General features: G+C 50.4%; 2 protein-coding genes across 11 annotated transcripts; both read left to right on the top strand.

Moving 5' to 3' along the window:
- Positions 1 to 32: 32 nt before the first annotated feature.
- On the top strand, positions 33 to 9,851 carry Mbd4 (methyl-CpG binding domain 4, DNA glycosylase). Of its 7 annotated transcripts, none has more exons than XM_004870451.4 (8): positions 33 to 311; positions 1,839 to 2,069; positions 2,488 to 3,344; positions 6,218 to 6,292; positions 6,368 to 6,502; positions 7,069 to 7,218; positions 8,118 to 8,221; positions 8,710 to 9,851. In XM_004870451.4, the coding sequence occupies exons 1-8, from the start codon at positions 238 to 240 to the stop codon at positions 8,785 to 8,787; spliced, it is 1,704 nt and encodes a 567-aa protein (XP_004870508.1). In that variant the 5' UTR covers positions 33 to 237; the 3' UTR covers positions 8,788 to 9,851. The 7 variants fall into 7 exon arrangements, with proteins under 7 accessions (XP_004870508.1, XP_021104483.1, XP_087052931.1 ...); XM_021248824.2 differs by having other exon boundaries at positions 8,312 to 9,851; XM_004870452.4 differs by having other exon boundaries at positions 36 to 311; positions 6,221 to 6,292.
- A 184-nt stretch (positions 9,852 to 10,035) lies between these two features.
- On the top strand, positions 10,036 to 25,628 carry Efcab12 (EF-hand calcium binding domain 12). Of its 4 annotated transcripts, none has more exons than XM_013067712.3 (9): positions 10,036 to 11,564; positions 15,069 to 15,508; positions 16,649 to 16,822; positions 18,555 to 18,711; positions 20,046 to 20,203; positions 21,317 to 21,530; positions 23,027 to 23,183; positions 24,732 to 24,788; positions 25,238 to 25,628. In XM_013067712.3, the coding sequence occupies exons 1-9, from the start codon at positions 11,516 to 11,518 to the stop codon at positions 25,494 to 25,496; spliced, it is 1,665 nt and encodes a 554-aa protein (XP_012923166.2). In that variant the 5' UTR covers positions 10,036 to 11,515; the 3' UTR covers positions 25,497 to 25,628. The 4 variants fall into 4 exon arrangements, with proteins under 4 accessions (XP_012923166.2, XP_021104487.2, XP_087052933.1 ...); XM_021248828.2 differs by having other exon boundaries at positions 15,037 to 15,508; XM_087196807.1 differs by lacking the exon at positions 23,027 to 23,183 and having other exon boundaries at positions 25,238 to 25,430.
- The last annotated feature ends 854 nt before the right edge of the window (positions 25,629 to 26,482 follow it).

Raw genomic sequence — 26,482 nt, 5'->3', positions numbered from 1 at the left:
GCAGGATTGGTCAGGGTGGGCCAGGGCGGGGCTTCTTTTCGACGAAGGACTTGATTGGCGGAGCCAGGGAAATGGCGGCAGTGGCTGAGAGGGTGGCTGGAAGGCAGCTCTGTACTGTGAGGGATCTTCCCAGCGTCTCTGAACTGAAGTTTTACCGTCTTCCTGCTCTCCTTGCCCAAGGCACTCCCCGTCTCGGCCCCCTGCTGCAGCCAGACCCCGCGGGAGGGGACTGCCAGCATGACGAATCCGAGCCCGGGGGACGGCGGAGAAGTCTCCGAGCGCCGAGACCCAGAGCCTCTGCGTGACCTCCGGCAAGTTACCTCTCCTTGACCCTCAGGGTCCCCACCTGGAAGGAGAGAGCAGGGTGGGCGGTGGAGCCGGGGCTTGATTTCCCGGAGCCAGGGTGGCGCTCCGTGCGCGATAGGGGTCCGAAGCCAAAAGCGACCTGGAAACGGGTCCTGCCGCGTACTGGTGTGTGTGTCAAATGAGGGATAATTTACCGCTTATTTTTTCAAAAATTAACCCTCAAAGGGTCGGGGATTTAGCTTAATGGTGCCAATGCCCGCCTCGAAAGCACAAGGTCCTGAGTTCGATCCCCGGTACCAAAAAAAAATTTAATCCTCCAAAAAAAACTACTTTGAACGAAGTATTGAATCCTTTTTACAGATGAAGAAACGCAACTTTGAGAGCTTGAGTAACTTACTTGCTCTTGGACGCCCGATTGGTAAAGGGCACACCTGGGATCTGAGCCTGGTTTATTGACATAAAAAAGGTGCTTTGGTTTCAGCAGGTTCAGTTCTCCTTATCTCTGGGTAAACGATATCATTTCATAAGATTCAAATTACTTAATCCCAGGGCCGGGGATTTAGCTCGGTGGTTCTGCCGCCTGCCTCACAAACGCAAGGTCCCGAGATTGATCCCTGGTACCAAAAAAAAAAAAGAGTCAAATTACTTAATCCCAAATCTCATCAGAAAACCATGATTCTGATTCTTATCAGTCACTGTTTCTTGCTTAGTTTCCCTACTGGTAGAAAAGAAGTTGGGTTAAATGATGTCTCTAGACACATCCACCTGTTAAAATGTATGGCTCTTGATAACAGCCCAGGAAAAAAGAGTATGAGACCAAGATTTGGTAGCGCTGGCTTGTGATATCAGCTCTGCAACCAATTTAACCTTTTTGTCACTCAATCTTCTTAATAAAGAGTAAATCTTATTCTACCTACCTCACAAGGTTATGAGGATCAAGAATGAAGGAGAGGGCCAGGGATTTAGCCCAGTGGTTCAGCTGCCTGCCTCAAAAGCGCAAGGTCCCAAGTTTGATCCCCGGTACCAAAAAAAAAAAAAAGAATTAAGGAGATTTGAAAATTATTGGCAGAAATTATTTGCCTTTGGGATAGTTACAGTATCTGATGAAGGTGATAGACACTGTCCCTCAGAAAAATGTGAAAATCTCACCTTACCTATTTGCAGAAGAGGGAGGTTGACTTACTGATTCCTTAAGCAGGAAACTGAACTGCTGGTTCATAGCCTGAAAAGTACCTCAGATGGCACCAGAAATCTTTACAGTAACCCTATTTGATGATTAACTCAAAAGTTTTTAGCAAGTAGCTTGAGCTTTTTGTTGTACAGAGATTGCCAACACTTTTTAACCCTTGTTAGAGGATAAGGAGCTGTTGGAAAACAGAACAATTCTCTCATAGCACAAGAGACTGGTCCATGCCAGCTTCAGATTTTGATCTGAGTGTTCCATGTGGTTCCTGCACTGTTGTGGATCAAAATTGAATAAGCAAAAGAAAATAAATTTTCAATGAGTTAATCACTGTGCTTTGTTTTCCCAGTGAGGAAGATGGTGCTACAGGTTTGGAAAAAGTGGGAAAAGATGAAAAACAAATGGTGATAAACAGAAGCAGGGAGTGTAATGCCCTGCTACAGAAACCTATTGCTTCTACTCAGTTTGTTGGTGCTGCAGTGACAGAATGTCATAAACCTGTCCTCTGTGGATGGGAAAGAATTGTGAAGCAAAGGTTATCTGGGAAAACAGCAGGAAGATTTTATGTGTACTTTATCAGGTAAGCACACAAGGTGGGAAATAAAGACAGTACAGCCAGATAATTTTGACTAGAGAGGTAGTGGGAACGCGTAGTAGGAATCTTGGCTTATTTCTGTTTTTACTGTAGAACTATTGTGGATTCTTCTGTTCCTTCAGTGTCACTGATTAGGTATATCTAGTGATTCGGGGACAGTTACATCCATACTGTACCTCCTGTGAATGGTGCACTTGCACGTGTTATATTTATGAATTTATACTGTCCTAGAGAAAACTACTTAAAAGTACCCTTTTTTTGTTTGTTTCATTTTTTACTTTCTTATGACAAATGCTTGTGGCAACATTTGGAAATTATTAATTAGAAATCTGAAACTGATCCAATTCTTTTTAAAATCATTGCTACTTACTAGCAATAAGTTTCCTTTAATATCATTTTCTAGCCCACAGGGACTGAAGTTCAGATCCAAGAGTTCACTTGCTAATTATCTTCACAAAAATGGAGACACAGCTCTAGAGCCAGAAGATTTTGACTTTTCTGTACTTTCTAAAAGGAACATCAAGTCAAGATGTAAGGGCTCTAGTGTGGCAGCTCTGACAGCCCAACAGCAAAATGAAAGTAACGTTTCAAACCGGAACCTTCGGACTCGAAGGTGGCAGAAAATGGATGTTTCTCCTCTGCCAAGTAATACTTCAGAGTTGCAAGATGACAGAGGACTATCCAACCTTGATTCCATCAGAATGCTTTTGAAAGAAGAAGAGAATGTTAATGATGTTAGCTCTGGGAAGATTAGGAAGTTCAAAGGAAACGTGACTATTTTGGAAGGAATTCAAATTAAGAAAACCAGAAAACAGTGCAGGAACAGTCTTTCAGATTCTCTCCAAAGTAATACAAAAAAAGAATCTGTGTTTGATAAAGCAGAGGCTGAAAGTATGTCTGTTACACAAGGAAATCAGCTTAATAGAGCTTTCTGCATTTCTGATGCCATAGCAGCCAATGGTACCTTCAGTGTGACTGAGAAGGAAAAGAGCCTCATAAAAGAAAAATCACCAAGCTCAGGATCAGATTTTCATTTTGAACAAATAACATCTGGTACCACAAACAAATCATGTCCAACCACAGAAGCAGAACATGAGAAGTATGAGGAAAGCTTTTTAGAATCAGAGGAAATGAGAACAAAAGTAGAAGATAGAGAAAGAAAGGAACATTTGCATACTGACATTTTACAGTATGGCTCTGAAGTGGACAACAGCTGCTCACAAAACAGGAAAGACTTTACTTCTGAGAAAATATGTCCAGGTATTAGATGCATTGAAGTGCTAGTAAGAAGACCTCAAGCCTATACATGGTTAAATGTGAGAATAGCCTGAAGAAATAGGGCCATGTATCTCATGTAGTCTCCTGGTTGGCCCTAATACCTAGCTGACCTGTGAGCCATCCTGCTGATCATTAGCCCCTTCCTGTGGCAGAGAGGGAATTCACTAGCTACAGCCAAAAAGAGCCTTGTGCCAGTGACAACTCCTTGCTGTCTCTTGGGGACAGTGGCTGCTCTCAGCAGTGCCACCTTGCTTCCCAGCCTCTCTGCAGCAGTAATTTAAGACTTCAAGGAAAGCAGGTGTGGTCGTGCAGCACTGTGGGAATGAGATAGGAGAGTTGCAGGTTCAAGCCCAGCCTAGGTAATTTAGTAATTTGGTAAGACTCTGTCTCTGGATAAAAAACAAAAATTAAAATTAAAAATGGCTGGGGAGGGCCAGGGATTTAGCTCAGTGGTTTTGCTGCCTGATGCGCAAGCACAAGGACCCGAGTTCGATCCCCGGTACCCCCCCCCCCGCCCGCAAAAAAAGGGCTGGGGATCTAGCTCAGTGAAGAGGCCTTGGGTTGAATCCCTAGTACTGTTTAAAAAAAAAAGAAAAAAGACTTGAAGGAAAATTTAAAAGCTTCACTTGTGAAAAATTTGGGGAATTTTATATATAAGCTGATTGAGAAAAGTCATGCTACTCCTGTTATTTCAATTGATATGTGACTTCCAACCTAATTTCATATGTATCACAGTTCTTTTTGACTTTGACTATAATGTAATGCTTCTCTAAAAGGCCTAAAAGCTCTAAATAATTCAAAAGTAATTATGTAGTTCATCGGGCCAGGGATTTAGCTTAGTGGTTCTGGCGCCTGCCTCGCAAGCGCAAGGTCCCGAGTTCAATCCCTGATACCAAAAAAAAAAAAAAATTATGTAGTTCATCAATTATGTGTAATATGCTCTTAATACAGAGTTTAGCACGTAGCAGTTTTGCTTTTCTAATACCTTGGTGAATAATAGATAAAAAGGAGATCTTTTGAGCACTTGTATTATTCATTATGCCACTGTGATGTAATGAATAACTCTTAAATAAGGATAGAAGTTTTACTTAAAACACTTGTGGGGAAACAGCACAGACAGCTTGGTGGAGCATGGGGCCTGACCTGACTCCTGCTCTCCTGCTCTCAGTCCCACCCACAATTTGATGTTGTCTCTCTTTAACATAAGGTGGCTGTATTTGCTGAGGAGCTGCAGAAGAATTTTTCACGTCTGTCCTTAAGCTTCTTAAAGCATCGAGATTTATGTAGATTTATTGCTAGTATAATGGACAAATTAAATATTTAAAACATCCCTTTAGTAACTAAGATGAAAGTACTCTATTCATTCTATACTTAAGCCTAGTTCTCAAGATGAAGTACTCTGCCAGGATGGTGCATACCACCTATAATGCTAGCTCTTGAGGAGGCTGAGGCAGGAGGATCTTAAGTTTGAACTCCATTCTGTCCTTGTGCCTCAGCCTCCGGAGTACTAGAATTGCAGGCATACACCATGTTGGTTTTTCAACATAAAATAAAAATAAAAGGCTAAGGATGTAGCTCAGTGGTAGAGTGTTTACCTAGCATGTGCAGAGACCTGAGTTCAATACCCAGCATTGAAAAAAAGAAATCCTCAGGTTACTAGGAATAGTAAAGTCTTTCCTATTGGCCTAGCTACTCATTACCAGGAAAACTAATAATAAAGGAGGCTAGTTAATTATTTATGGGAACCCACAGAAAAGGTTATCAAGTAACTGGTAAAGCAGCTTCCTTTGTTCTCTTTACCTTCTCCTGGGCTTTACCTAGTCAAACTGGAGTAGCAAAAAGTGCTGGACTACTTCTTTGCAGACCTGGCCACCTGTCCCAGTGCATAGTCAATCCCAGTGTCACTAGGGGATAGTTGCTTAATTTCTAATTCATTTTTCATCTGTAAAAGGGAGATAGTAGTAGTAACTCTCACTAGTCCCCCTTTTTGGTTGTAAGCTAAACTGAGAAGTGAAAAAGACTTTACTACACAAGTGGAAGGTATTATTAACTGACATTCAAATTCAGAGGGGGTGACTACGGGGAATATTAACTGCTAGTTTTAGAGACCACAAGTCAGCAGCACTGCTTCCCAACAGCTGCAGTTTACTAGTAGGCAGTGGTGTTCCAGGTCCAAATCTTAGTTTTCTGCAGGTTCTGTTTTGTTTATATCCTTTTTTTGGTTTTTTTGGTACCGGGGATCGAACCCGGGACCTTGCGCTTGCAAGGCAGGCTATATCCCTTTTTTGATAAGTGTTCACTGCAAAAATTTTGGGAAGTTGAACTACCACTCACCAATAATCATTATACCATTTTGGTTTGTTTCATTCTTAATCTCTCTATATGTGTGTGCATACATTATATATACATTTTCATAAAATTGGGATTATATTTAGAATCTTGCTTTATATCTATTGGAATTAATGTCACAGGCAAGTATTCATGACACAGTCTCAGAAATAACGACCACATTATAGAACGAGCTCTTAAAGTAGAATGAGTATAATTTTGTGGCTCAGGGAAGGGACTTGGACCTGACTGCCTTGATTTGCATTTTAGCCCCATACTAGCTATGTGACCTTGGGCAATTTACTTAGCTCTCTTTGCCTTAGTTTCCTTGTCTGTAAAGTGGAGATAAAATAATACAGTGCTTATAGGTCATTAGGATTAGTCTCTAATCTCCACAGGTGCTTAGAATAATGCCCTGCGTGTGTTATAATAGTAATTGGATTATTGTGATGATTATCATCATTGCATCCCTGAGCATTTCTTTAGGCTAAACCAGACCTTCTGTAGACTTTGCTCTTCCCTTTCAGAAGACAGCATCCCACGAATACACACAGAAAAGCGGAAGACAAGCCAGTACTTCTCCAGCAAGTATAACAGAGAAGGTAACATTTCTGGGGAGAAGGCGAGGCTGTGAGTCTGTTGTGTGTGTGCAGCTCTGAGGTAGTGTGTTTGTTTAGCTCTTAGCCCTCCTCGACGCAAAGCCTTTAAAAAGTGGACCCCACCTCGGTCGCCTTTTAATCTCGTCCAGGAGACACTGTTCCATGACCCGTGGAAGCTCCTCATCGCAACGATATTTCTCAATCGGACCTCAGGTCTGTGGGATATTCTCATCAGTGTGTTAATAGAGACAAGTGATGGAGAGAAAGAACCCTGAGTAGACTGAGGAGGTTCAAGGTCATTTTGAGTCCTTATGACCTCAGCTAAGACCTTCTTTCCCTCAGACTCTCCACCCATTAGAATGTTAGACCACATGGCATGCAGCCGACCTTCCAGGTCTTCAGTTATCTCCTCCTCCACTTTAGTGTTGGTCTTCAGTGAAAGTCAGTTAATTAACATTTCCCCACCCTCTGTCCTGTATAAGAGCATTTCCATTTCACAGAGTTACCTTTCTGTTCTGTATGCTGCTTCTACACTGGTCACCTAATGGTCTGATTATTTGAGACTGGTGTCATGCACAGCCAGTGTCAGTATAATTTCTGTTAGCCAAGTACATGTGCTATGTCCGTCTTTGACTCTGGAAGTGGCTGCTGGTTCAGATAGTGGCTTTTTGCCAATGGCTAAACAAACCAAACCTCCATGTGAGCTTTCTAGATGAGAAGCCAGCTGGCCTGAGTGCAGCCCTCCAGAGTCTACCATCCTGTGGCTTCTGCACTTCCAGGTAAGATGGCAATCCCCGTGCTCTGGGAGTTCCTGGAGAAGTACCCCTCGGCCGAGGCAGCGAGAGCTGCAAACTGGAGGGATGTGTCGGAGCTGCTTAAACCTCTCGGCCTCTATGAGCTCCGAGCCAAAACCATTGTCAAGTTTTCAGGTATGCTTCTGACACCCGAGGAAAACCAGCTGTTTTTATTTCTTTTTTGGAGGGGGAGGGGGTTGAGACAATCTCACTAGGCAGTTCAAGCTGTCCTTAACTCACTGTATCCCAGGGTGGCCTCCAACTCACTGTGATCCTCCTGCCTCAGCCTCCGAAGTGCTGGGATTACTGGCATGTGCCACCAGGCTGGGCTACAACTGTTCTTATTTCAGAGAGCCACACCCTGACCTGTAATCTCCTCAGGTGCTACATTAACAGGTGACCTGGTTCACACACCAAAGGGATGCAAGAACAGCTGATTGGCCCAACTATAGTCTTCCACTGACTCAGGCAGCCAGTCTTGGCCAGCCAGGGTCAAAATTCAGAAAAAAGTTGGGAAGTGGGAAGCCCAGTCCTCAAGGGTGTTACCTCTGCAGGGAGTGCAGCACAAAACAGTGTAGGAAGTGGCAGTGACCAGGGTGCTTGGAAGGGAGAAGAAAGTGCAGCCATAGCCAAAGCTGTTCGAGTGCATCTCAGTCACTTTCCTGTGGCTGAGATATAATGCCCAACACCCACAGCTTGAGGAGGAGGGGCTTATTTGGGCTGTTTTAGTCCATGGTCAGCTGGCTCCCAGGCAGGGCAGCAAGGCAGAAAGCCTTCCAGGCCATGCCCCCAGCGATCCACTGCCCACACTAGGCTGCACCTCCCAATATCGAATTAACTCTAAACTCCTCAGTGGGCCAATCCATGATCCAGCCACCTCCCCAAAGCCCCACTTAAGACTGCATGAGGCTTTGTGGGGACATATAGATATGAACCATAGCAGAGGGTGTCTTTCTGTCCATCCTGCACCCATCATTACTCGGAGGGAGGCGTTGTCCCTGTGGCAACCTCCCTTTGGGACATGTGTTCTCCAGATGAGTACCTGACGAAGCAGTGGAAATATCCAATTGAGCTTCATGGGATCGGCAAATACGGCAATGACTCTTACCGGATTTTTTGCGTCAATGAGTGGAAGCAGGTAAGGCCCACTCCCAGCTGTGACATTTCCAGAGTGTTTGGGAGGCAAAAGAAGTCACCATGTGACTAAAACTTAGAGTTCTGTTCCCAGCTCGAGGGCAGCAGGTGGCTGGTACACTGCCCCTCAGCTGTGACCCTGCCTAATGCATCCTGCCCTGGAGCTGGTCCTACTCCTGCAGAGCACCCACTGACCTGAGTACCCCTCAGCCTCTCAGTACCTGAACCTCCTTCTGCAGTACAGCGTGTTAACCCCGACTTCCTGTGCCCCAGGGCTGGGTCAACGCTGAATTTCAGTGTTCTGTAAACTGAGTGATTATTTCGCTGTAAGATACACTTTAAACATTCTCAAATCCTGCAAGGTCGTTGTATATTTCAGGTATGTGATCCTAATACACCTTCCCCACCAAACCTTGGCAAACCAATTTTTAAAAGTACATTTTTAGCTGGCTGACCTAAGTCTTCTGCTCCTGACTGCTGTATTTCTTCCAGGTGCACCCAGAAGACCACAAGCTGAACAAGTACCACGACTGGCTTTGGGAAAACCATGAAAAGCTGAGTCTGTCCTGAAACTTTGCTATCCCAGACTCTTGTACTATGCATTGCATCTTCCTTTTTAGGCATTCTGCAGAGGAGACCAGCCACCTTCCCAGTGAGTCCAGCCCAGTGCATGCTTCCTCAGCTCATGTGCTGCTGGGGGGGCTCTGTTACTGAAAGCACTAAAAGATTCTTTGAGATTTAAATAACAGTTCTAAACATGTATGTGACTTTTTAGATATTGATACTGATGTAACGGTTAAAGGCTTCTCTAAGCTACCAATAATGCAGAGCACATTTGTGTCAACCCTGCTAAAGATTAGACTTCTGTTCTTTCTATACAGAATAATAATATGTACATATTGTTACATGAAGAATCATTGCCATTTTTTTTTTTTTTTTTTGGTACCGGGGATTGAAGTCAGGTCCTGGTGCTTGTGAGGCAGGCGACAGAACCACTGGGCTAAATCCCCGGCCCAAATTTGCCATTTTTATAGGTATTATAATATCATAATTCAAATACCGAAAGACTTCCCTTTGAATCACAAAATCCTAAATTACTAAATCTTATTTACTGATCTCCATTTTAATGTATAACTTGAAAATAAAATTGTACCTCCCTCTCCCCAAGACAGACATCCCCTTCATAAGGACCTAACCTATTTTAACAAAATATTCTCTTTTTTGGGGTACTGGGATCAAACTTGGGTCCTTGTGCTTTCGAGGCAGGCGGCAGAACCACTGAGCTAAATCCCTGCCCCCAACAAAATACATTCTTAAGCCATGGTGGTACACACCTGTGATCCCAGTACTAGGGGGGCTGAGGCAGGAGGATTGCCTAGTGTTCAAGCCCAGCTTGAACTACATACAAGACCTCTCTCAAAAAACCAAAACAAAAGTATGTTCTAGCACGCTCAGTAACCGAGAGCCACCTGTGGTACACATTAAGAAAACCTCTGCCAGGCTTCTCCATGGACCACTGAAAATCTGTGCTGGTTTGCTGGTGGAGCTTATAAGGATGAAGTGCAGGGTAATCAAAGGTTTTACAGAGTAGATTAAATAGGAAATCAATAAAAATACTATTTTTTTAAAGCCTACTTCCAAAAAAGTAGAATTGCTTTGGTATCTTGGCAGCTGCCCCGTCTCTTTGGAATTGTGGACTTGACCTAGCACCCAGGTGAACACGGGAGTATCTGCATCACAGCCTCTACCTGAGTCTTCTCTTCACGTTTCAGGCCACTTACATTACAGGTTTTATGGTATTCTAGGTCAAGCACTGAAACACCTTAGAACGCACCTAACAAAAAGTTCTGAATTATTAAGTCCTAATTACCAGTCACCAGTTTGTTTTGTTTGAAAATTAAGCCGTATGCTGGGCATGGTGGTGCACACCTGTAGTCAACACTGAGAAGGCTGAGGCAGGGGGATCACTGCCAGTGTGAGGCCAGCCTGGGTGAGTCCGTCTCAACAAAATAAAAAAAAACCTGAATAAAGGAAAATCAATTTGTGTGAGGCAAGTGCAGGCTCGACAGTGGTTTCCTTTAATGAGCAAGTATCAGACTTTGAGAGAATGGGAACACTGGCCTAAGCCTCATGCCTCTCCCCAAGACAAACCTCCATCACTCCTATCACTTCAGCAAGCATCCAAGTAGCATTTCACCAAGGGCAGAACCCGGCAGGGACCCACAGGAAGAACTGGCAGGTAATGATGGACAGGGGCACATGAAGAGCTGTAGGAGCAGGCCACGTCTCAGGTGGGGTGCAGGGCGGGTGCCCCATGAGTGAGTATTGACCAGGGTGGTCCAGCAGGTGAGCTGTGTGCTGGGACAGCACAGGTTCCTCCGGGCTACCTTGGTCTGGTGGGCCCCTCGCCTCTCCTGCAGGTAAGGTTTCTGGCCTTTGCCTGACCCCGAATCTAGGACGGGACGGCGCTGTCCCTCGAGTGTATGGTGGGTATGGGGGCCATGCTGAGGCACACGAGGACCTGCCAGGCCAGTGTAACTCGCCACTGTCTCGTGACTGGGCAGGTCGTCGAGGGCACAGACAGCGCAGCTCCATGAGGTGGCGCCCAGCACTGAGCTTTTCTTAGTACCCGTTGCTGCAGAGCAGTGTAGGTGTCCAAGGCGGTGGGATAAGCGTGGGGCCGGCCCTCCCGCGCTATTCCACATCTGCCTCACCCCAGAGAGACCCCGCGCTCTCAGGTCAGCCCTACCAGGCCGCACCCTTACACCGAGGTTTCCCTCTCCTGGGCGCCTTGGCCGTGGGGCGGACTATTCTTCCAGAGCACCAATTCCAAGGTCCCTCTGAGTTGTAGTTCGGATCGGGACTCGATTCCTTCCCGTGGCCGGAATGGATGTACCCTGGCTGTCACAATGGACGTTTCAAGCTTCACTGTTCTGGCTCTCCGTTCTGCATTTCCAACCCGAGGCGCCCTTCCTCTGTCCGACCAGGACATAGCTCCTACAGCCACTGCAGGGGGCAAGGCCTGTTCTTTGCACGAGAAAACTACGGCCTGCAGGTGCGGAGATCTGCGAGATCCCACGGTCCACACAAAACCAGGACCTCTAAATTTAAGCCTCTGAGCTCCGCCCACTAAGGCGTCCTCACCGCGGGCCCCACATCCGGGCGACTGGTGGCTGGCGATCGGCCAATCAGTGCGTGGCGTCCGTAGCCACGGCAACCGGCTGCAAGCAGGTAACTCCGAGTTCCGGGCTGTGTTCCCGGAGCCTCGCCGCGCGCCGCACCTACACTCGCCTAGGCCATGGTCGAGTCCTACGACGTCTATGACTGCCTGAGCTCGGCGCTGCTCGGTGGGTCCCAGGCCTGCCTGGCTGCAGAGCTCCCAAGACAGGCGGAGAGGGGACCCCGGGGCTAGTGAGGTCTCATTGTGCAGTTTCCTCCGGGGCAGTGGGGAGTCGGGAGGTCTTGTGCGCTTCTCAGATACCCACACCCAGCCCCGCTGCGGGGCCTGGGGCCACAGAGTCGCCTTCAGACATCCCCGGTGGATACCTGAGAAGGGGCGTGGAGGACGTGCTAGTCTGCGTGCCTGTGGTAGCCGAGGCCCCAGAGACCAGGTGGTGGCAAAGCTCTGCAGCCTTGGGTGTGGAGGGCAGAGACAAACGGATAATCACAAACTAGAGTAACACGGGAGGTGAGCCGAGTACATAGGGTATGCAGGACCGGCTCCAAGCTCCTGGAAAAGACCCTTACACCGGGGCTTACAGGATAAAAGGGAGTTCCGGAGCCAAAATTAGGTGGGGGAGAGCATTTGAGGCCCGGAGGCGGAGGCCTGGTGTACTCAGGAGACTGCTGACGGTTAGTATCTCTGGAAATGTGCTAGGAAGGTCAGAAGGGACCAGCTCATGGAAGATCTTAGAGAAGCCAGTGGGAGTGACAGGACGGGCTTGGGAACAGCCGGACATCAGGTGTGGGAGATGAGGGCCGAGGCTTCAGGCTGGAGCATCTATCGGAGAAACAAGATGTGCCGAAGCCCTTGTCACCTTTCCCAGGTGAACTCAGGCCTCTGGTCGGATTGCAGGGAGGTGAGGGGGTGGCAGGGACCTGGGGGCTGCTTGGACCAGGAGCACAGACACAGCAATCCAACCAAGCTCAGATGGCAGCAGAGGGACCTGGAGGGTAGAGGGCCCTGGAGGGTAGAGGGCCCTGGGCTGGGGGCTGCACAGGGAGGCAAATTCAGTCTTACTCGGCTGACATTGACTCCGGGTTTCAGATCCTGTGCACTGTCCAAAAGGAGAGTTCTAGCAGCAACTGGATTCGTAAAGTGGCCACCAGTTCCCGGTCGTGGGTACTGGTGTGGTGTCTCAAGAAGATGGAGGCTCATGAGAGTGCAGGGAATGACTGAGGAAAGAGGAGAGCAGTGGTATAGGCCTGGGAAGCCCGAGGAAAGCAGGGGCTGGGGAATGGTGGTCAGATGGGGGATGAGACGGGAGATATGGGAATCAGAAGCCAAGAGAGGGAGAGTTTCAAGAAAGTGGATGCCCAGCACTAGGGAGACTGAGGCAAGAGGATCACATGACTTCAAGGCCAGCCTGAACTACATAGCAAGACCCTGATTTAAAAAAAAAAAAAAAAAGAGTAGAATCACTCCGGACAGCTGCAGTCTGTCCTGGAAAAGTGGGGACAAGTGTTTTCTGGGGCAGATTCTGGGTCAATATAAGGTATTTTCTAGGGTCAGGGTTAGGCAGCTACTGTTAAGCAAAGACCTCCATGTCTCCAGAGTACAAGAGAAGAAGAGTCCACCAGTGGCACTGTAGTAGGAGGCCCTGACCCGAGTATGGCAGGCAAGGCTGAGTGCCTTCTTCCCCATCTCAGCACCAGGAGTTCTCAGTCTTCCCCGGGTAGGCGAAGGCCGCCTCACTTTCTGCCAGCTGCCCAGGACCGGGAGAGCTGAGGGGAAGCCTGGGGGAGGTAGGAAGGCTACGAGGGTGGCCACGTGACACCTGCACCGGATCGTGTGACAAGAACTCATCTAGGGGAGGCTTAGGGGATACCATGTCCTTCAGGGGCATAGCAAATGTGAAAACTCAACACAGAGAGCCAGCAAGGGGCGAAAGAGCTGGAGCCAGCAGGAGGGAAGCGGAGTGGGGGGAGGGGCACAGGCTGGGGGCCTGGGGGAGGCAGGGGTCTTTGAAGAACCCCCAGAAGCCATGGAAGGACTTCAAATTCGTGAAGGTGACCAGATCCAATTTCACATTTTAAGAAGACTTCTGGGCAGGAGCAGAACATCTAGCCAGGCATGGTGGCATAAACCTGTGATCTTGGCACTCAAGAGACTGAGGCAGGCAGATCTTTGGGAGTTCGAGGCTATCACAGTGAGTTCAAGGTCAGCCTGGACTACATAGCAAGACCCTGTCTCAAAAAAAATTTTTTTCTTTTTTGTTAAAGGAACATGTGAAGGGAGGTCTAACAGGTCCCTGTAGATACAGCAAGGCCGGTGAACAGCACAGCTGTGTGAGCTTCCCTGACACAATGCCAGCCTGACTTCCCACCAACCTCCTCCTCCACTGCACACAGTTCTCCCAAAGTGCAGAGCTGTTTAGGGACCCTAAGGTCCCCAAAACCACACCCCAAGCCCCCACCGGCTCCCCACCCCATGAAACCCAGCCACCCTCCAAGGGTACCTTGTCACCCTGGTTGGCACCCTTGGTCCTTCTGGCACACTGGCCAGCACCCAGCCTTGACTGGGTCTGCATGCTGCACAGCACCAGCCCTGCTGTGAGGTAGCAGAGCACTGCGTCACCCCATGAGCACGGGAAGACATGACACAGCTATGCAGAGGAGCCGCTCCTGTAGTGTGGGCGCTCACTCTTATCTTCTAACCCTGAGAGGAACACGGGGCAGCGCAGCGTAATATAAGCAGGGTAGGTGGGGCAGGGCGGGAGCTTGGACCTCACTCCAGTGGTGTCTGGGGACCTACAGAGGTTTTTAAGCAGGAGAATTTTGGTTTTAGGATGAAAATGACAATGATATTTTCACTAGCAATATTATGTATCTCGTCACTTTAGAACCACTTTCATTGTTTTGGTTTTTTGAGACTGGGTCTCACAATATAGTCCAGGCTGGCCTTGAACTCAATCTGTACCACAGGCTGGCTTCAAACTCTCAGTGATCCTCCTGCCTCAGCCTCACAAGTGCTGGGATTATAGATGTGTACCATAGTACCCAGCTATCAATAGCACATTTCTCATGTACAAAATCACTGTAATAAATTGACTGATTCTAAACATGTCCAACACCTGATAGGAGGTCCCTTCACGATACCCACTCTGCAGATGAAGAAACTGAGGCTGTCAGGGAAGTGATTTGCACTAGTCCACGCAGCCAAGGAGCTGCAGGCCTGGACTCAAGGTGGAGCCCCCTGGCCCCAAAGCCTCTGCACTCCAGGCACACATGGGGTTGCCTCCATGATAAGATCAGAACACACCAGATTTTTCTGATTGCTGAGAAGGGTACTGGTGGGTGAATCAGGCGTGGTGGCACTTGCCTGTAATCCCAGCACTTGAGAGGCTGAGGCAGGAGGACAGCTGCAAGTTCGAGGCCAGCCTGGAATACACAGCAAGGACCAGTTTTCAAAAATGAGGACTGGGGACTGGAGGTGAAGAGGATTCAATTAGTGAGGCATACAAAGCCCTTAGCTCAGTGTGCACTGTTGGGAGTGCCAGTCACCTCAGATGGCCATAATGGAGCCCGGCTGGAGACCCGGCCCTGATGCCCAGCCTGGTGCTAACCTGCCTTCCCTGGCTCCTTTCCATCCTCTTCCAGGAAGGAGCTCACCTTACCCATCTTCTCCCAAGGGTTTGGCCAGCCTGAGACTCTGGAGGGCAATGACAGCACCAGTGTGGTCCCTGCCTTTGATCCTGAGCCAGTCATTGCCCACTGCTTCAAGCAGTTCAAGCAGGAGGACTTCCACCTGCTGAAGAGCCACCAGCGGGTCATCATCGTGCCTACCCAGCAGGGACAGGCGCCCATGGATCGTGAGCCCCAGCCCCCACCACCTGCCCCCAACCTCAGAGTCCTGGGTTCTGGGGACATCCCCGGGCTGAGGGAGAACAGGGCAGCCTGGCTGCACCACAGGGTGAAGCTGCGGAAGGAGCTGGAGGCCCTGGGTGACGTGACTCGGTGGCTGGAGAACAAGCCCAGCATCACCCCCTTGGAGGCCAAGGTCCTGAACATGCTCCATGAGGAGCGAAAGGCCCAGCTTACGGTCGAGGTGACCACCACCACAGTCGCCAAGGTGAGCAGGGCACTGGGCAGGTGTCACACTGCAGGTTTAAGGATGCCTTGTCCTTTTGTTCTCGTGGTTTGGTCAGGATGGGGATGCTTCGTCCCCTTTCACAGAGGAGCAAACATAAGTCCAGACAGAGAGGTGTGTTAGTCAGCTACTGCTGCACAACAAATACCCCCCACGGTGACTGAAAGCAACAAATATTTCTTGTTGCACACAGCCATTTCTGAGGCTTAGGAACCTAGGAGCAGCTTAGCTGTGGCTCAGAGACTTGTAATGTTGGCCTGGAACCATAATCATCTTCAGCTTGACCAGGGCAGTAGGGTCTGCTCCCTCCTGTCCAGGCTGGCAGTGGACAAACCTTTTTAAATCCCACTGCAGAAGAGACATTTCCAGCAGTCTGTATTATGGGGCACTGGGATTCGTGTGCCACATGGTTGCCTGAGGCATTGTGAGGATCACAGTTTTGGGCCTGGGAGCAAAAGGAGAACCTGTCTGTGATGGAGGACACAGCATCTCAAAGAGGCCAAGGCTTTGTCCCAACCCACAGAGGCAATGACACAGAGCCAGAACCAACTCCTTGGCTCTCCAGGATGGCTCCTTGCTGTGCAGACATCTGAAACCTCTCCTGTTCTGGGAAGGCTGGGACAGAGGGAGGCGATCTGGGTCAAACACAGCTCTGGCCAGGCATGGTGGTAGAGGTCTGTGATCCCAACACTCAGGAGGCTGAGGCAGGAGGACTGCTGCCAAATTCGAGGCCAGTTGCATGGGCTACATAGTCAGTTCAAGGACAGCTTGACCTACAAAACAAGATCCTGTCCAAAATAAGAGTAGAGGCTAGGAGTCTGGACTTCCCCAGCTCTAGGATGGAGTGTTCCTTGGGCACACAGGACACCAGGCCTATAGACCCTGACTGGTCCCCGGGAGAGATGTGCAGAGTTCGATGGCAGCTCCTGTTGTCCAGGCTGCCATTTCCTTGAGCAATCCAGGCTCCAAGGGGCAGGTACCAGCTGCTCTGCAGCCATTGCAGATACCTGCATCAGTGCCCTCCTTCTCCTCCACCCTGAGCTCCAGGCTGCCAGCCTCTCCCTGCATCTCTTCCTCTGACTCTGGGGCTGCTGCCCACCAACCCCTCCCTGCCTCTTCCAGAAAAGAGGCCCCCGACGAGTGGTGCCCCAGCTTTGGCTGCCCAAGCCACCAGCCTTGTCGGCCCTGTACACCTACCTGCGCCGCCGCAAAATTCAGGTGCTGGAGCTGTTTGCCAAGGGCCTGGGCACACAGCGGAGAGTCCCCTGGGAGGAATTCCTCACCACACTGAGGACGGTAAGCACCCTGTCCCCGGCCGCCCTGAACCCTGCTGTCCCTCTATCCCCTCCCCGGCTTCCAGGGCAGTGAAGAGTAGACACAGAGCTCAGCTTGCCAGCCTGACATACACTGGGAAATGGGGGGACCTGTGGCCAAATTGGATCCCAGAACCACCCCTGGATGGGCCAGGGCACATCCCCATCCCTGGCACAGCAGAACAAGTGGAAGATTGTACAGCAAACTCCAAAACCACTCAGCTGCCCAGGGAGTCGCCCTGGCCCCTCAGACCTAGTACTGCACCCTGGGGAGCCAGCATGCAGCCTGCTGTCCCTGGGTATCACTCACGAAGGGGTCTCACCACTGACCCAGGACCCGTGCTAGGCCTGCTGCTACCCCTAGACACACTGTCACCCTGCCTGCTCCAGATGATATAAATCCATGAGAAATGAAGTTAGAAATCCAACTCTTCCATCACACCCACCTCATCCCGAGTGTTCAGTGGTCACTCGCAGCCCCACCACTACAGGAAAGGAAAAGGAAGAAAAGGAAGGAAGGAAGGAAGGAAGGAAGGATGGAAGGAAGGAAGGAGGGAAAGGAAGGGTCACAGGTGGCAAGTGGTGCCTCTGTTGGCCCTGGCAGGTGTAGGACGTTTCCCCCAGGGTCCAGTAGGGCATCTGCAAACCATGACAGCCCGCTTCCTGTTCTTTTTAAAATAAAGTTTTATTGGAACATAGCCCCACAGTCATCTTTGTATTGTCTGCAGCTATTTTCCTGCCACAGGCAAAGACTGCATGACTCATAAATGGGAAATATTTATATGACCACACACCAACTCCCTCTGATGATGTAATCACTGTGCACTGCAAACAGGCACGATTGAAGATTAAAGGACCCTGGAAATACTTTGTGGCCTTTTATAGAAAAAGTTTGCTGATCCCTAGTCTAAATGAATTTACCTTTCATATATTCTGAACACAAAATACATTTTAAAAGCCTTTTTCAGAAGCTGGTGCCTAATTTTTTGCACCTTTAAATCAATTTTCTGGCCAGGGCTTTTAGCTCAGTGGTGGAAGATTTGCATATGAGTGAGGCCCTGGGTTTGATCTCCACCACCATAAATATAAATAAATAAATTCCTGGATGCATCCTTTTAAAAAACCCAGCAGTTTTCACACATTTTAGAATGTGCAAGTACCTAAACAACACTCTGCAGCAATTTCAAACAACAAAAAGACAGTCTTTGATCAACATAGCCAAACAGATGAAATATTATTAAATCCAGACTTACTTAGGGAAAGTCCTAGGAGCGATGATTGTCATCTAAAGAAATGGAATGACACAGTTCTAACCCCTGCAGGCTTCTTTTCCTGCAGAATCAGTGTCATCGACAAGCATTACATGTCTCAAAGTTGCTTAGGAAAATAAAGTGTAGGGTTTATCTGACCCTACATATTTTATTGCAGGTAGGGAAGGCTTAGGTTTTCCTCATCAGCAAGGATGATGGACACATGAAATCGCCCTTCTTTATCCAGCACTGAGATTGGTAGGGAGTGGAGTGGGAGCCAATGACTGACTGTAAAGCTGGCAGCAAATCTGGACTGGTCTTTGGAGTATGGATAGTTTACAGGCAGAAGAGGGGAACTGCCCTGCAAAGGCAGAGGGTAAGGGGGGGAGGGCGCTGGAGATGGGGCCAGGGCAGCCAGCCTAGGGCAGATGGGAGCCTTGGCCTGGTGACTTCTGTTCTCTCCAGGTTGGGGTACCCCTGAAGCAGCAGGAGATGGAGGATGTGGTGATCTACCTGAGCTCCCTCGAGAACCACCATGACATCACTATGGAGGCCCTGGCCAGCACCTACAAGCAGTGGTCTCTGGCCCAGCTGAGGAGCACGGTACCCACCGTGCACAAGTGTGCGTCCCTTTTCTGCCCCAGCCTGCGTGAGGCCAGCATGTGGTCTGAGGCCTCCTTACTGTTAATCTACACCTTATGGATAAAGAGCTGACAAATATTTCCTGTTCAGAGACAGAATCAGCACACGTTTACAGCCCACTGGTTTTGGTGTTCTGTCAGGGCCATAAAAGCAGGGCTGCTATGGACAGCTGTACAGGTTGTGCACGGCTCACGTCTCATTTACCGAGCCATGTGCTTGTGGGGCTTCACCTGCCCAGACTCGGCCCAGGGGCAGGTTAGAAATGAGCTCACAAATGCTCTGAGTGTGAAGTGCCAACACATCTGTTTCTATTTTACTGCCTTTGTGGTAAAACACACCCACAATCACTGCCTGTCCCAGCTCCAGCCCCAACACAAGTGCATCTTTGCTTTTCTAGATGAAACCCACGTTGCTCTGCCCGCATCTGCCAGGTTGGCAGGAATTTAACCTCAGACATGTTGGGGGCTCCTCGCTCTCCCTAAGGGGCCCCTTGAGGCAGAGGAGCTCACTCTCCAGTGAAGGGGGGACAGGGCTCTGGAGCACACAGTCCCAACAGGAGCTCAGTGCCCACTCTGGAGTTGCCCCTGAGGAGGGGCAGGCAGCACCCTTGCCCACTTCCTGGAAGGTTTCTCACATCCAGGCTCATTGTGCCTTTTCCTATCAATCTCCATGCCTGTCATCCTAGCACTTGGGAGGCTGAGGCAGGAGGCTTTGAATTCAAGGCCAGTCTGGGCTACATAGTAAGACCCTGTCTCAAAAGAAAAAAAATCCAAAGCCAGGTGCTGTCTTGGAGTCCTTTGCGTGACCACCTGTGCTGTGAGGCTTTTGTTTGTTTGTTGAGATGGGTCTTACTAAGTCCTTGCGATCTTCCTGCCTCAGCCTCCCAAGTGCTGGGGTTATAGGCATGCACCACCATGCCTGACTTGTTGGGAGACAGTTGAGCACCTACTATGTGCCGGACATACTTCCAAGAACTGGGAACACAGCAGGGAACAGGCCAGAGGCCCTGTCTGCATGGACCAAGTCAGAGGTGTCCCGTGGAGAGGGAGGGCCCGAAGACCACAGGACAGAAGGAGCAGTGGGTGGCGGCCAGGGCTCCCCAGGTGGATGGGACACCACAAGGAGGCCCAAGGCAGGAAAGCTTCGAGGGACAGCAGAGGCTGGGGCAGCCAAGACGATGGTGGGGGGCACAGGGGGACACAGCCAAGTATTCGGGGACCGAGTGCTGGCTGGCACCTGCTCGGTGACCCTGGCTCTGGCTGGCTGCTCCCTGGCCCACGCCCCTGAGTCCCTGTCTCCTCCCTTCTACTCCAGGCTCTGTCCCGGCCCAGGGCATGTCATCCCCACATCCCTGTAGGAAGGACCTGCTCATGGTGCCCGAGTTCCCTGTGCCCATGGAGGCTCGGCCCCTGACGCTGGAGGAGATGGAGGATGTGGGCAGGCACTACCGTGAGCGCAAGCGGCAGCTCAAGGTGCTGGCCAGGACCACAGGAGGAGCTGCATCCCTGTCACAAGGACACCCGGGCCCACAAGGGTTTGGGACGTGGAAACGGATTAGGTTCAGAAAGTGCTGACGCCCCCACCATGTTCTTTAATTAGAACTTTTCTTTTTTTGGATTTTTTGAGACAGGGCCTCGCTATGCAGTTAGTTCATGCTGGCCTTGGACTCAATATGTAGCCCAGGCTGAACTCAAAATTATAGCAATCCTCCTTCCACAGCCTCCTCAGCACTGGGATGACAGACATGTGCCACCTTGCCCGGGTGCTATTCTTTAATTAGGACTTTTCATCTAGAGTCCAGAGTTGTGCCTTTGTCATAGCTGGAACCTGGAACCTGGCTCCAGAGTGCTCAGACTGCATGCAGCTGGGCTGGTTCAGTGGCACGCACAAGGCCCGGGGTTCGTCCCGCACTGCAGTGCACCACACAAAACAAAACAAAACGTCAGGCTTTGCAGGCCACCTGGTCTCTGTCGCAGGTGCTGGGCTCTGCTGTGAGGGACCCCACATACACACAGCTGGCAGCCCGTGATCCCATCCAACTTGACTTAGAATGCGTGCCAGGTGGGTTTGACCTATGGGGTGTACGTTGCTGATTCTGGTGTGAGAATTTTTTTTTTTTGGTACCAGGGATCAAACTCAAACCTTGTGCTTGTGAGGAAGGCGCTGTGGTGTGAGAACTTTTAAAATAGATTTTTTTTTTGTCCTTGTTTAAAGAAAAAAACATGCTCGTTGTGGTGGCCCATGCCTGTAATCCCAGCACTTGGGAGGCTGAGGCAGGAGGATTGCCATGAGTTGGAGGCCAGCCTGAACTACAAAACAAGACCCTATCTCAAAAAAACAAAACAAAATACAAAATAAAACAGAGTGGGTCATGAATCATGTATCTGTGATTCCAGCTACTTGAGAGGCTGAGGCAGGAGGATCTTGGTGACTTTGTCTGAAAATTAAAAACAGAAAAGCCTAGGGTGTAGCTCTGTGGGAGAGAGCCTGGGGTTCCATCCCCAACACCACAGCAAAGAAGCGGGGTAGAGGAGGCGGCAGAGGCCCAGGAAGAGACCTCACGAGCCCTGCGTGTATCCCCGCAGCTCCCCATCCCCTCTATCGAGTACACGGAGAGCTGCCGCCTGGTGCACAGTGGGGACGAGCGCGTGGACCAGCACTGCCTGCCATCCACGGTGGCTGGTGAGGGCCAGGAGCTTCTGGACACAGCCCGCATGGACGGCTTCCTGCTCTACTTGCGCTGTGGGCAGCAGTGTGCGGCCTCGGGCCTGCCAGTGACCAAGGAGGTCCTCACCCGAGGTAAGGAGGAGGCAGGAAGCAGGGCTGCAGGACCTGGCTCCCTGTAGGAGGAGCCAGGCTTGGACACCAGGACCCGGCTCTGTCTCTGAGAGGGAGAGCTGGTAGAACTAACTGCCACCAAAACCACTGCTCCAGCCTGGCACGAAGGTGCATGCCTACCTTCCTAGCACTCAGGAGGCTGAGGCAGGAGGATTGCCACAAGTTCTAGGCCAGCCTGGGCTACATAATGAGACCTGGTTTCAAAAAGCAAACAAAAAATTTAGATCTAATTAAGATCTGGGTGTTTATCTCAATGGTAGAGTGTGCACTTAGCACTCATGAGGCCCCGAGTTCCATCCCTGGCACCAAAACACAAGGTCTTATACCCTGATGAAGTCTTGGTTGGATTCTCCCACCTCTTTCAGGGACATCTAGCCACCTCTGTTCTGACTAAAGCCAGGCCTAGGCCTCCTCTGTCATGGCTGGTCCCCTTTCATTTTTTTTTTTTGGTACCGGGGATCGAACTCAGGACCTTGTGCTTTCGAGGCAGGTGGTGGCACCACTGAGCTAAACCCCCAGCCCTGGTCCCCTTGCATTTTCACTTATCAGCATCACTCACACTGGGGAGGGCTTCGAGAGAATTCTCTGCACTGTTCCTGCAACTTCTGGTGACTCTACAGTCATTTGAAAATAAAAAGTTAAAACAAGGGCCAGTGATGTAGCTCAGTGGCACTGCCCTGCCTGCCAAGCACAAGGCCCTACCAAAAAAAAAAAAAGTTAAAACAAAAAATGGGAAACAACAATAACAACAACAAACAAATAAAAAATAAAGGTTGCTAGCTAGGTGTGGTGGCACATGCCTGTAATCCCAGCACTTGGGAGGGTGAGGCAGGAGGATTGCTATGAGTTCAGTGCCTGCCTTATTGCTTCTCAGCCTTTTGGCTAAGATTAAGTGTAGTTCAATGCTAGCCTGGGGTACATAGTGAGGCCCTGACTCAAGGATCCAAAAATAGGTAAATAAATAAATAATAAAAAACCATAAAATCAAAAAAATATTTTGAATGTTATCACAAAGAAATGATAAATATGTGACATGACAGAAATGTTAATTTCCTTGATTTGATCATTATGTAATGTATGTATTGAAAGATGGCTGGGTGTGGTGGTGCACGCCTGTGATCTCAGCACTCGGGAGGCTGAGGCAGGAGGATCACTATAAATTCCAGGCCAACCTGGGCTATATAGCAAGATCCTGTCTCAAAAAGGAAAAAGGAGAAAGGAAAGAGGAAAAAAAGACAGAAAAACCATACTGTATTCCATAAATCCATACAAATACCATGTGTCAATTGAAAGCAAAACTTAGGAAAAACTAAAAGGACATTACACAGCTATAAGAAGTGAAGAAAAAAGATTTTTTAACAAAAATGTGAATTTATTAATATAACAGCCCCAACAGCACCCAAAAGTCGAGGGCCGGGGTCTTGGGCTCACAAGCTCTGCGCTCTTGCCACCCACAGCACTGCTGTACCCGGGGGACAGGATAGTCTTCCAGGACACCCAAGTGCGCCCCATCCGGCAGCCCGGCGGCTTCTACTCTGACTCGAGGGCCCTGGCCCCGCATCTGGCCACACACAGGACCCAGGGACCGAGGCTGGGTCCCCAGAAGAGCAACAAGCTGAGTGTCCCCTGTCCCCGTGCCTTCCTGCCACTGCCTGCCCACCGTTGTCCCCTCTGCTCCGGCCGGGATGCTGGCTGCTTGGTGGCCTGTGGCTGGTTGCTGCTCTCACTGGTCACCTGGTCACCTGGGATGGCGGCCCCAGTGCCTCCCACCATGGTGCACATCTTAGCTCGAGGCTGCTCACCTCAGCACCACACAGCTGCCCTCCTGGCCCCGGTCCGCAACCATGGCCCTGGGTGTTGGTGGGGACAGGCCTTCCCGGCCCTGCTGCCCTAGCAAGGTGCACAGCCAGGCCTGTCTCTGTCCCTGTCCCTGACACTAGCCTCAGTCCCCTCTGAGAAAGTGGCTGCCTGGTGCATCCAAATCCTGGGCCCCAAGCTTTGGGTCAAACCCCAGGTGACGATGTGGGCAGCAAGGTGGTGGCAGCTGGTAGAAGAGCAAGATGGTGTCTAGACAGAGGGACCAGGGTGGGGCCGAGTGACGTAGGCAGGTGTTAGGCAGGTGGACCAGCCCCTCTGCTCCCCGGGCCTCAGATACCCTGTGGTAAACAGCACTGGTAGAGTCTGAGGAGGTTCGCTGATGCCTGTCATAGAAGACCCTTGTAGGATGAGGGACGAGTCAGAGAGAGGCCCAGGCAGTTAGAAAATAAAGGGGAGGAGCTGGGCATTATACCAGCACTCGAGAGGCTGAGACAGGAGGATCACCGTGAGTTCCAGGCTAGCCTGTGCTACATAGTGAGACCCTGTCTCAAAAAAGCAAAAAAGAGGCTTGGCTTGGTGGTGCATGCCTGTAATCCTAACAGTTGGGAAGCTGAGACAGGAGGATCACCATGAGTTCAAGGCCAGTGTGGGCAACATAGAGAGATCAAGGCCAGCCTGGGCTACAAAGTGAGACCGTATCTCAAAAAACAAAAACAAGAAAAGAAAAAACTAAGGTTATTAATAAGGAAATCAGACATAAAATGCAGCCAGAGACACCAAGCTCCATCCTGCCAGGTCCCTGTGACACTGGACACTATGGGGACTGAATGGAGGATGCGCATCACGCTGGCTGGGTCCCCATGCTTCCCCAGGCCGGCAGGAAGCACTAATCAGGAAGAGCTGAGAGGGTCCAGACAGTGGTGGCTCGAGGGCCTCTGTCCTTTGGTGACCATCTCCCTGCCATGGTGCCTGGCGTGGGTTCTTGGGTATGAGTATGACGGAGGGCGGGCCCGGGACAGGACTGTGTCCTGCTGAGGAGGACGGAGAGGCCGAGGCCCAGGGCGGACAGTGTGCTCTCGCTGCCTTGCCAAGGCCGAGGGGCAGGGCTGCAACTGGGCCAGCACCTGCCTAGCACCTTTGAGCCACAGAGGAAAGCAAAGCCGAGCCTGTGAAGCCCGATGTGGGCCCAGGCACAGGGCAGGCAGGGCCCTCGGACTCTGCAGCTGCCACTTGCTGCTCAGCTCTCTCCAGGCCCCACCTGGGAGAAGAAACTGCTTCCAGGGCCCCACACCCCAGCCCGCTTCCTTCCCACTCCTAACAGCGCCCCTCTCTCTTTCCCATCAGGAAGACACCCAAGGATGGCAGGAAGATGCCCTTTAAAGAAGCTCAGGAGGGTACCAGGTCTGCAGCAGTATCAGGATAGGGAGGACTGGGGGTGGGAGGGTTCAGGCCCAGCACGGGAGAAAGGGAGGCGGAGGGAGAGGGAGAAGCGGAGGGCAGACCTCAGTGCAAGGATGACTCTGGTGAATCCCGTGGGACCCACTGGCCTCCTCATGGGGCAGCTGCAGCTCCAGGGTAAGCGAGGCCTGCACAGAGATACCCCAGGGTGCGCTCCCGAACCTGAGGTTCAGAGACAGCTGTTGGGTTGGGCCTGCGCCCTGTGTTCCTTCACTATGTGACCTCAGTGAGATGACAGCCCCCGAGACCCTGGGTCCTGGCCAGGGTGGTGGACCTGAGGCCCTGCGGGGCATCCTATGCTCTCTGCCCACAGGTCACAGGTGCCCCACTGTCCCCCAAGGAGCCCGGCCCGGCCTATCCAGGTGACAATCTCTTGCATCTTCCTTTTCCAGGAAGCTGAAGGCAAGGAGACTCAGGGGGCCCCAGCGCACCCACCCCAATGTCTTCTGGCCAGGCCACCTACTGGACAAGATGCGGCTGTGCCTGCCCACAGAGGCCACTGACCGGAGCCTGGCACTGTTCAGCTGCATCCAGCACAAGCGCCACGCCTACCAAGCCATCTACCACCCTGACCGCTGGTGGCCCCTGAGGGAGGAGAACTACATGAGCCGCACCTATTACAATTCCCCCAAGGTGTATGCCATCAACTAGAGTGGCTGGTGTCACCATGACACGGCGGGGTCTGGCCATGCTAAAGACACTGCGTCCCTGTCCCGGAGGAATGTCACTGTGGCTCGTCCAGCCTTGGGCTTGCCAAATAAACCAGCAAGAGCTTCTCTCACACGACCTGGGTCTCAGCCTATGCGACTTGGAGCTCCCACCTTGGAGGACACAGCAGGCACTTTCCCTCAGACACCAACAGGGAGTCACCTTGGGTGGCATCTCCGTGAGATGAGGTGGCAGCTTGTCTCTCACCCCAAGGCTGAACCTCTGGGTTCCTGCTCCCATCTCTTGGGGTTTCAGAGGCTGGGGATGCCCTTGGTTCATGAGCCTCCCTGGCCAGTCCAGCCGTCTCCCTCCTGGGCACAGCATGTGGGCTGCCATTAGCAGGGATTCCAGCCCTACATCCTGTGGGCCACACACAGCCCCAGGACCAGCACACCAGGTGTGGGGTAGAAACAGGCACAACCAGGTCTGAGCTGGGTGTGGTGGGTTAGGCCTGGAATCCCAGCATTTGGAAGGCTGAGGCAGGGTTGTGTGAGTTTGAGACCAGCCTGGGCTACATAGTGAGACACTGTCTTAATTTAAAAAAAAGAAAAAAAAAGGCCAAAACATCCACCACCAACAAAAGACTCATTAGTGGTACCTGTATTATATTTGAGTTGAGGAATCAAGGTTTTGTTTTGTTTTGTTTCCTCGTGGAATTTGATTTTCAAAATGATTTTTTTTTTGAGACACAGTCTCACTATGTAGTTCAAGCTGGCTTTGAACTCACTATGTAGACCAGGCTGACCTCTAACTCACGGCGATCCTCTTGCCTCAGCCTCCCCAGTGCTGGGATGACAGGCATGTGCCACCATGCCCAGCTTCAAAATAATTTTAAAAACAAAAACTAAGCCAAACAATTCAAGAACAACAATTTTAAAATTAACTCTTTTTTTTTTGGTACCGGGGATCGAACTCGGGTCCTTGTGCTT

The sequence above is a fragment of the Heterocephalus glaber genome, unplaced genomic scaffold (genome assembly GCF_053883595.1).
Source record: "Heterocephalus glaber isolate CG9 unplaced genomic scaffold, H.glaber_assembly_v1.0 deba00001614, whole genome shotgun sequence".
Classification (NCBI taxonomy): domain Eukaryota; kingdom Metazoa; phylum Chordata; class Mammalia; order Rodentia; family Bathyergidae; genus Heterocephalus; species Heterocephalus glaber.
This window is presented reverse-complemented; position numbering and strand designations above follow the sequence as displayed.

Coding starts and splice junctions, on each gene's coding strand:
- Mbd4 (XM_021248824.2), top strand. CDS start 238: ATGACGAATCCGAGCCCGGGGGACGGCGGAGAAGTCTCCGAGCGCCGA. Junction 3,345..6,217: donor TTCTGAGAAAATATGTCCAG/GTATTAGATGCA, acceptor CTTCCCTTTCAG/AAGACAGCATCCCACGAATA. Junction 8,222..8,311: donor GCGTCAATGAGTGGAAGCAG/GTAAGGCCCACT, acceptor TTCTGTTCCCAG/CTCGAGGGCAGCAGGTGGCT.
- Efcab12 (XM_013067712.3), top strand. CDS start 11,516: ATGGTCGAGTCCTACGACGTCTATGACTGCCTGAGCTCGGCGCTGCTC. Junction 18,712..20,045: donor GGTACCCACCGTGCACAAGT/GTGCGTCCCTTT, acceptor CTTCTACTCCAG/GCTCTGTCCCGGCCCAGGGC. Junction 20,204..21,316: donor AGCGCAAGCGGCAGCTCAAG/GTGCTGGCCAGG, acceptor GTATCCCCGCAG/CTCCCCATCCCCTCTATCGA.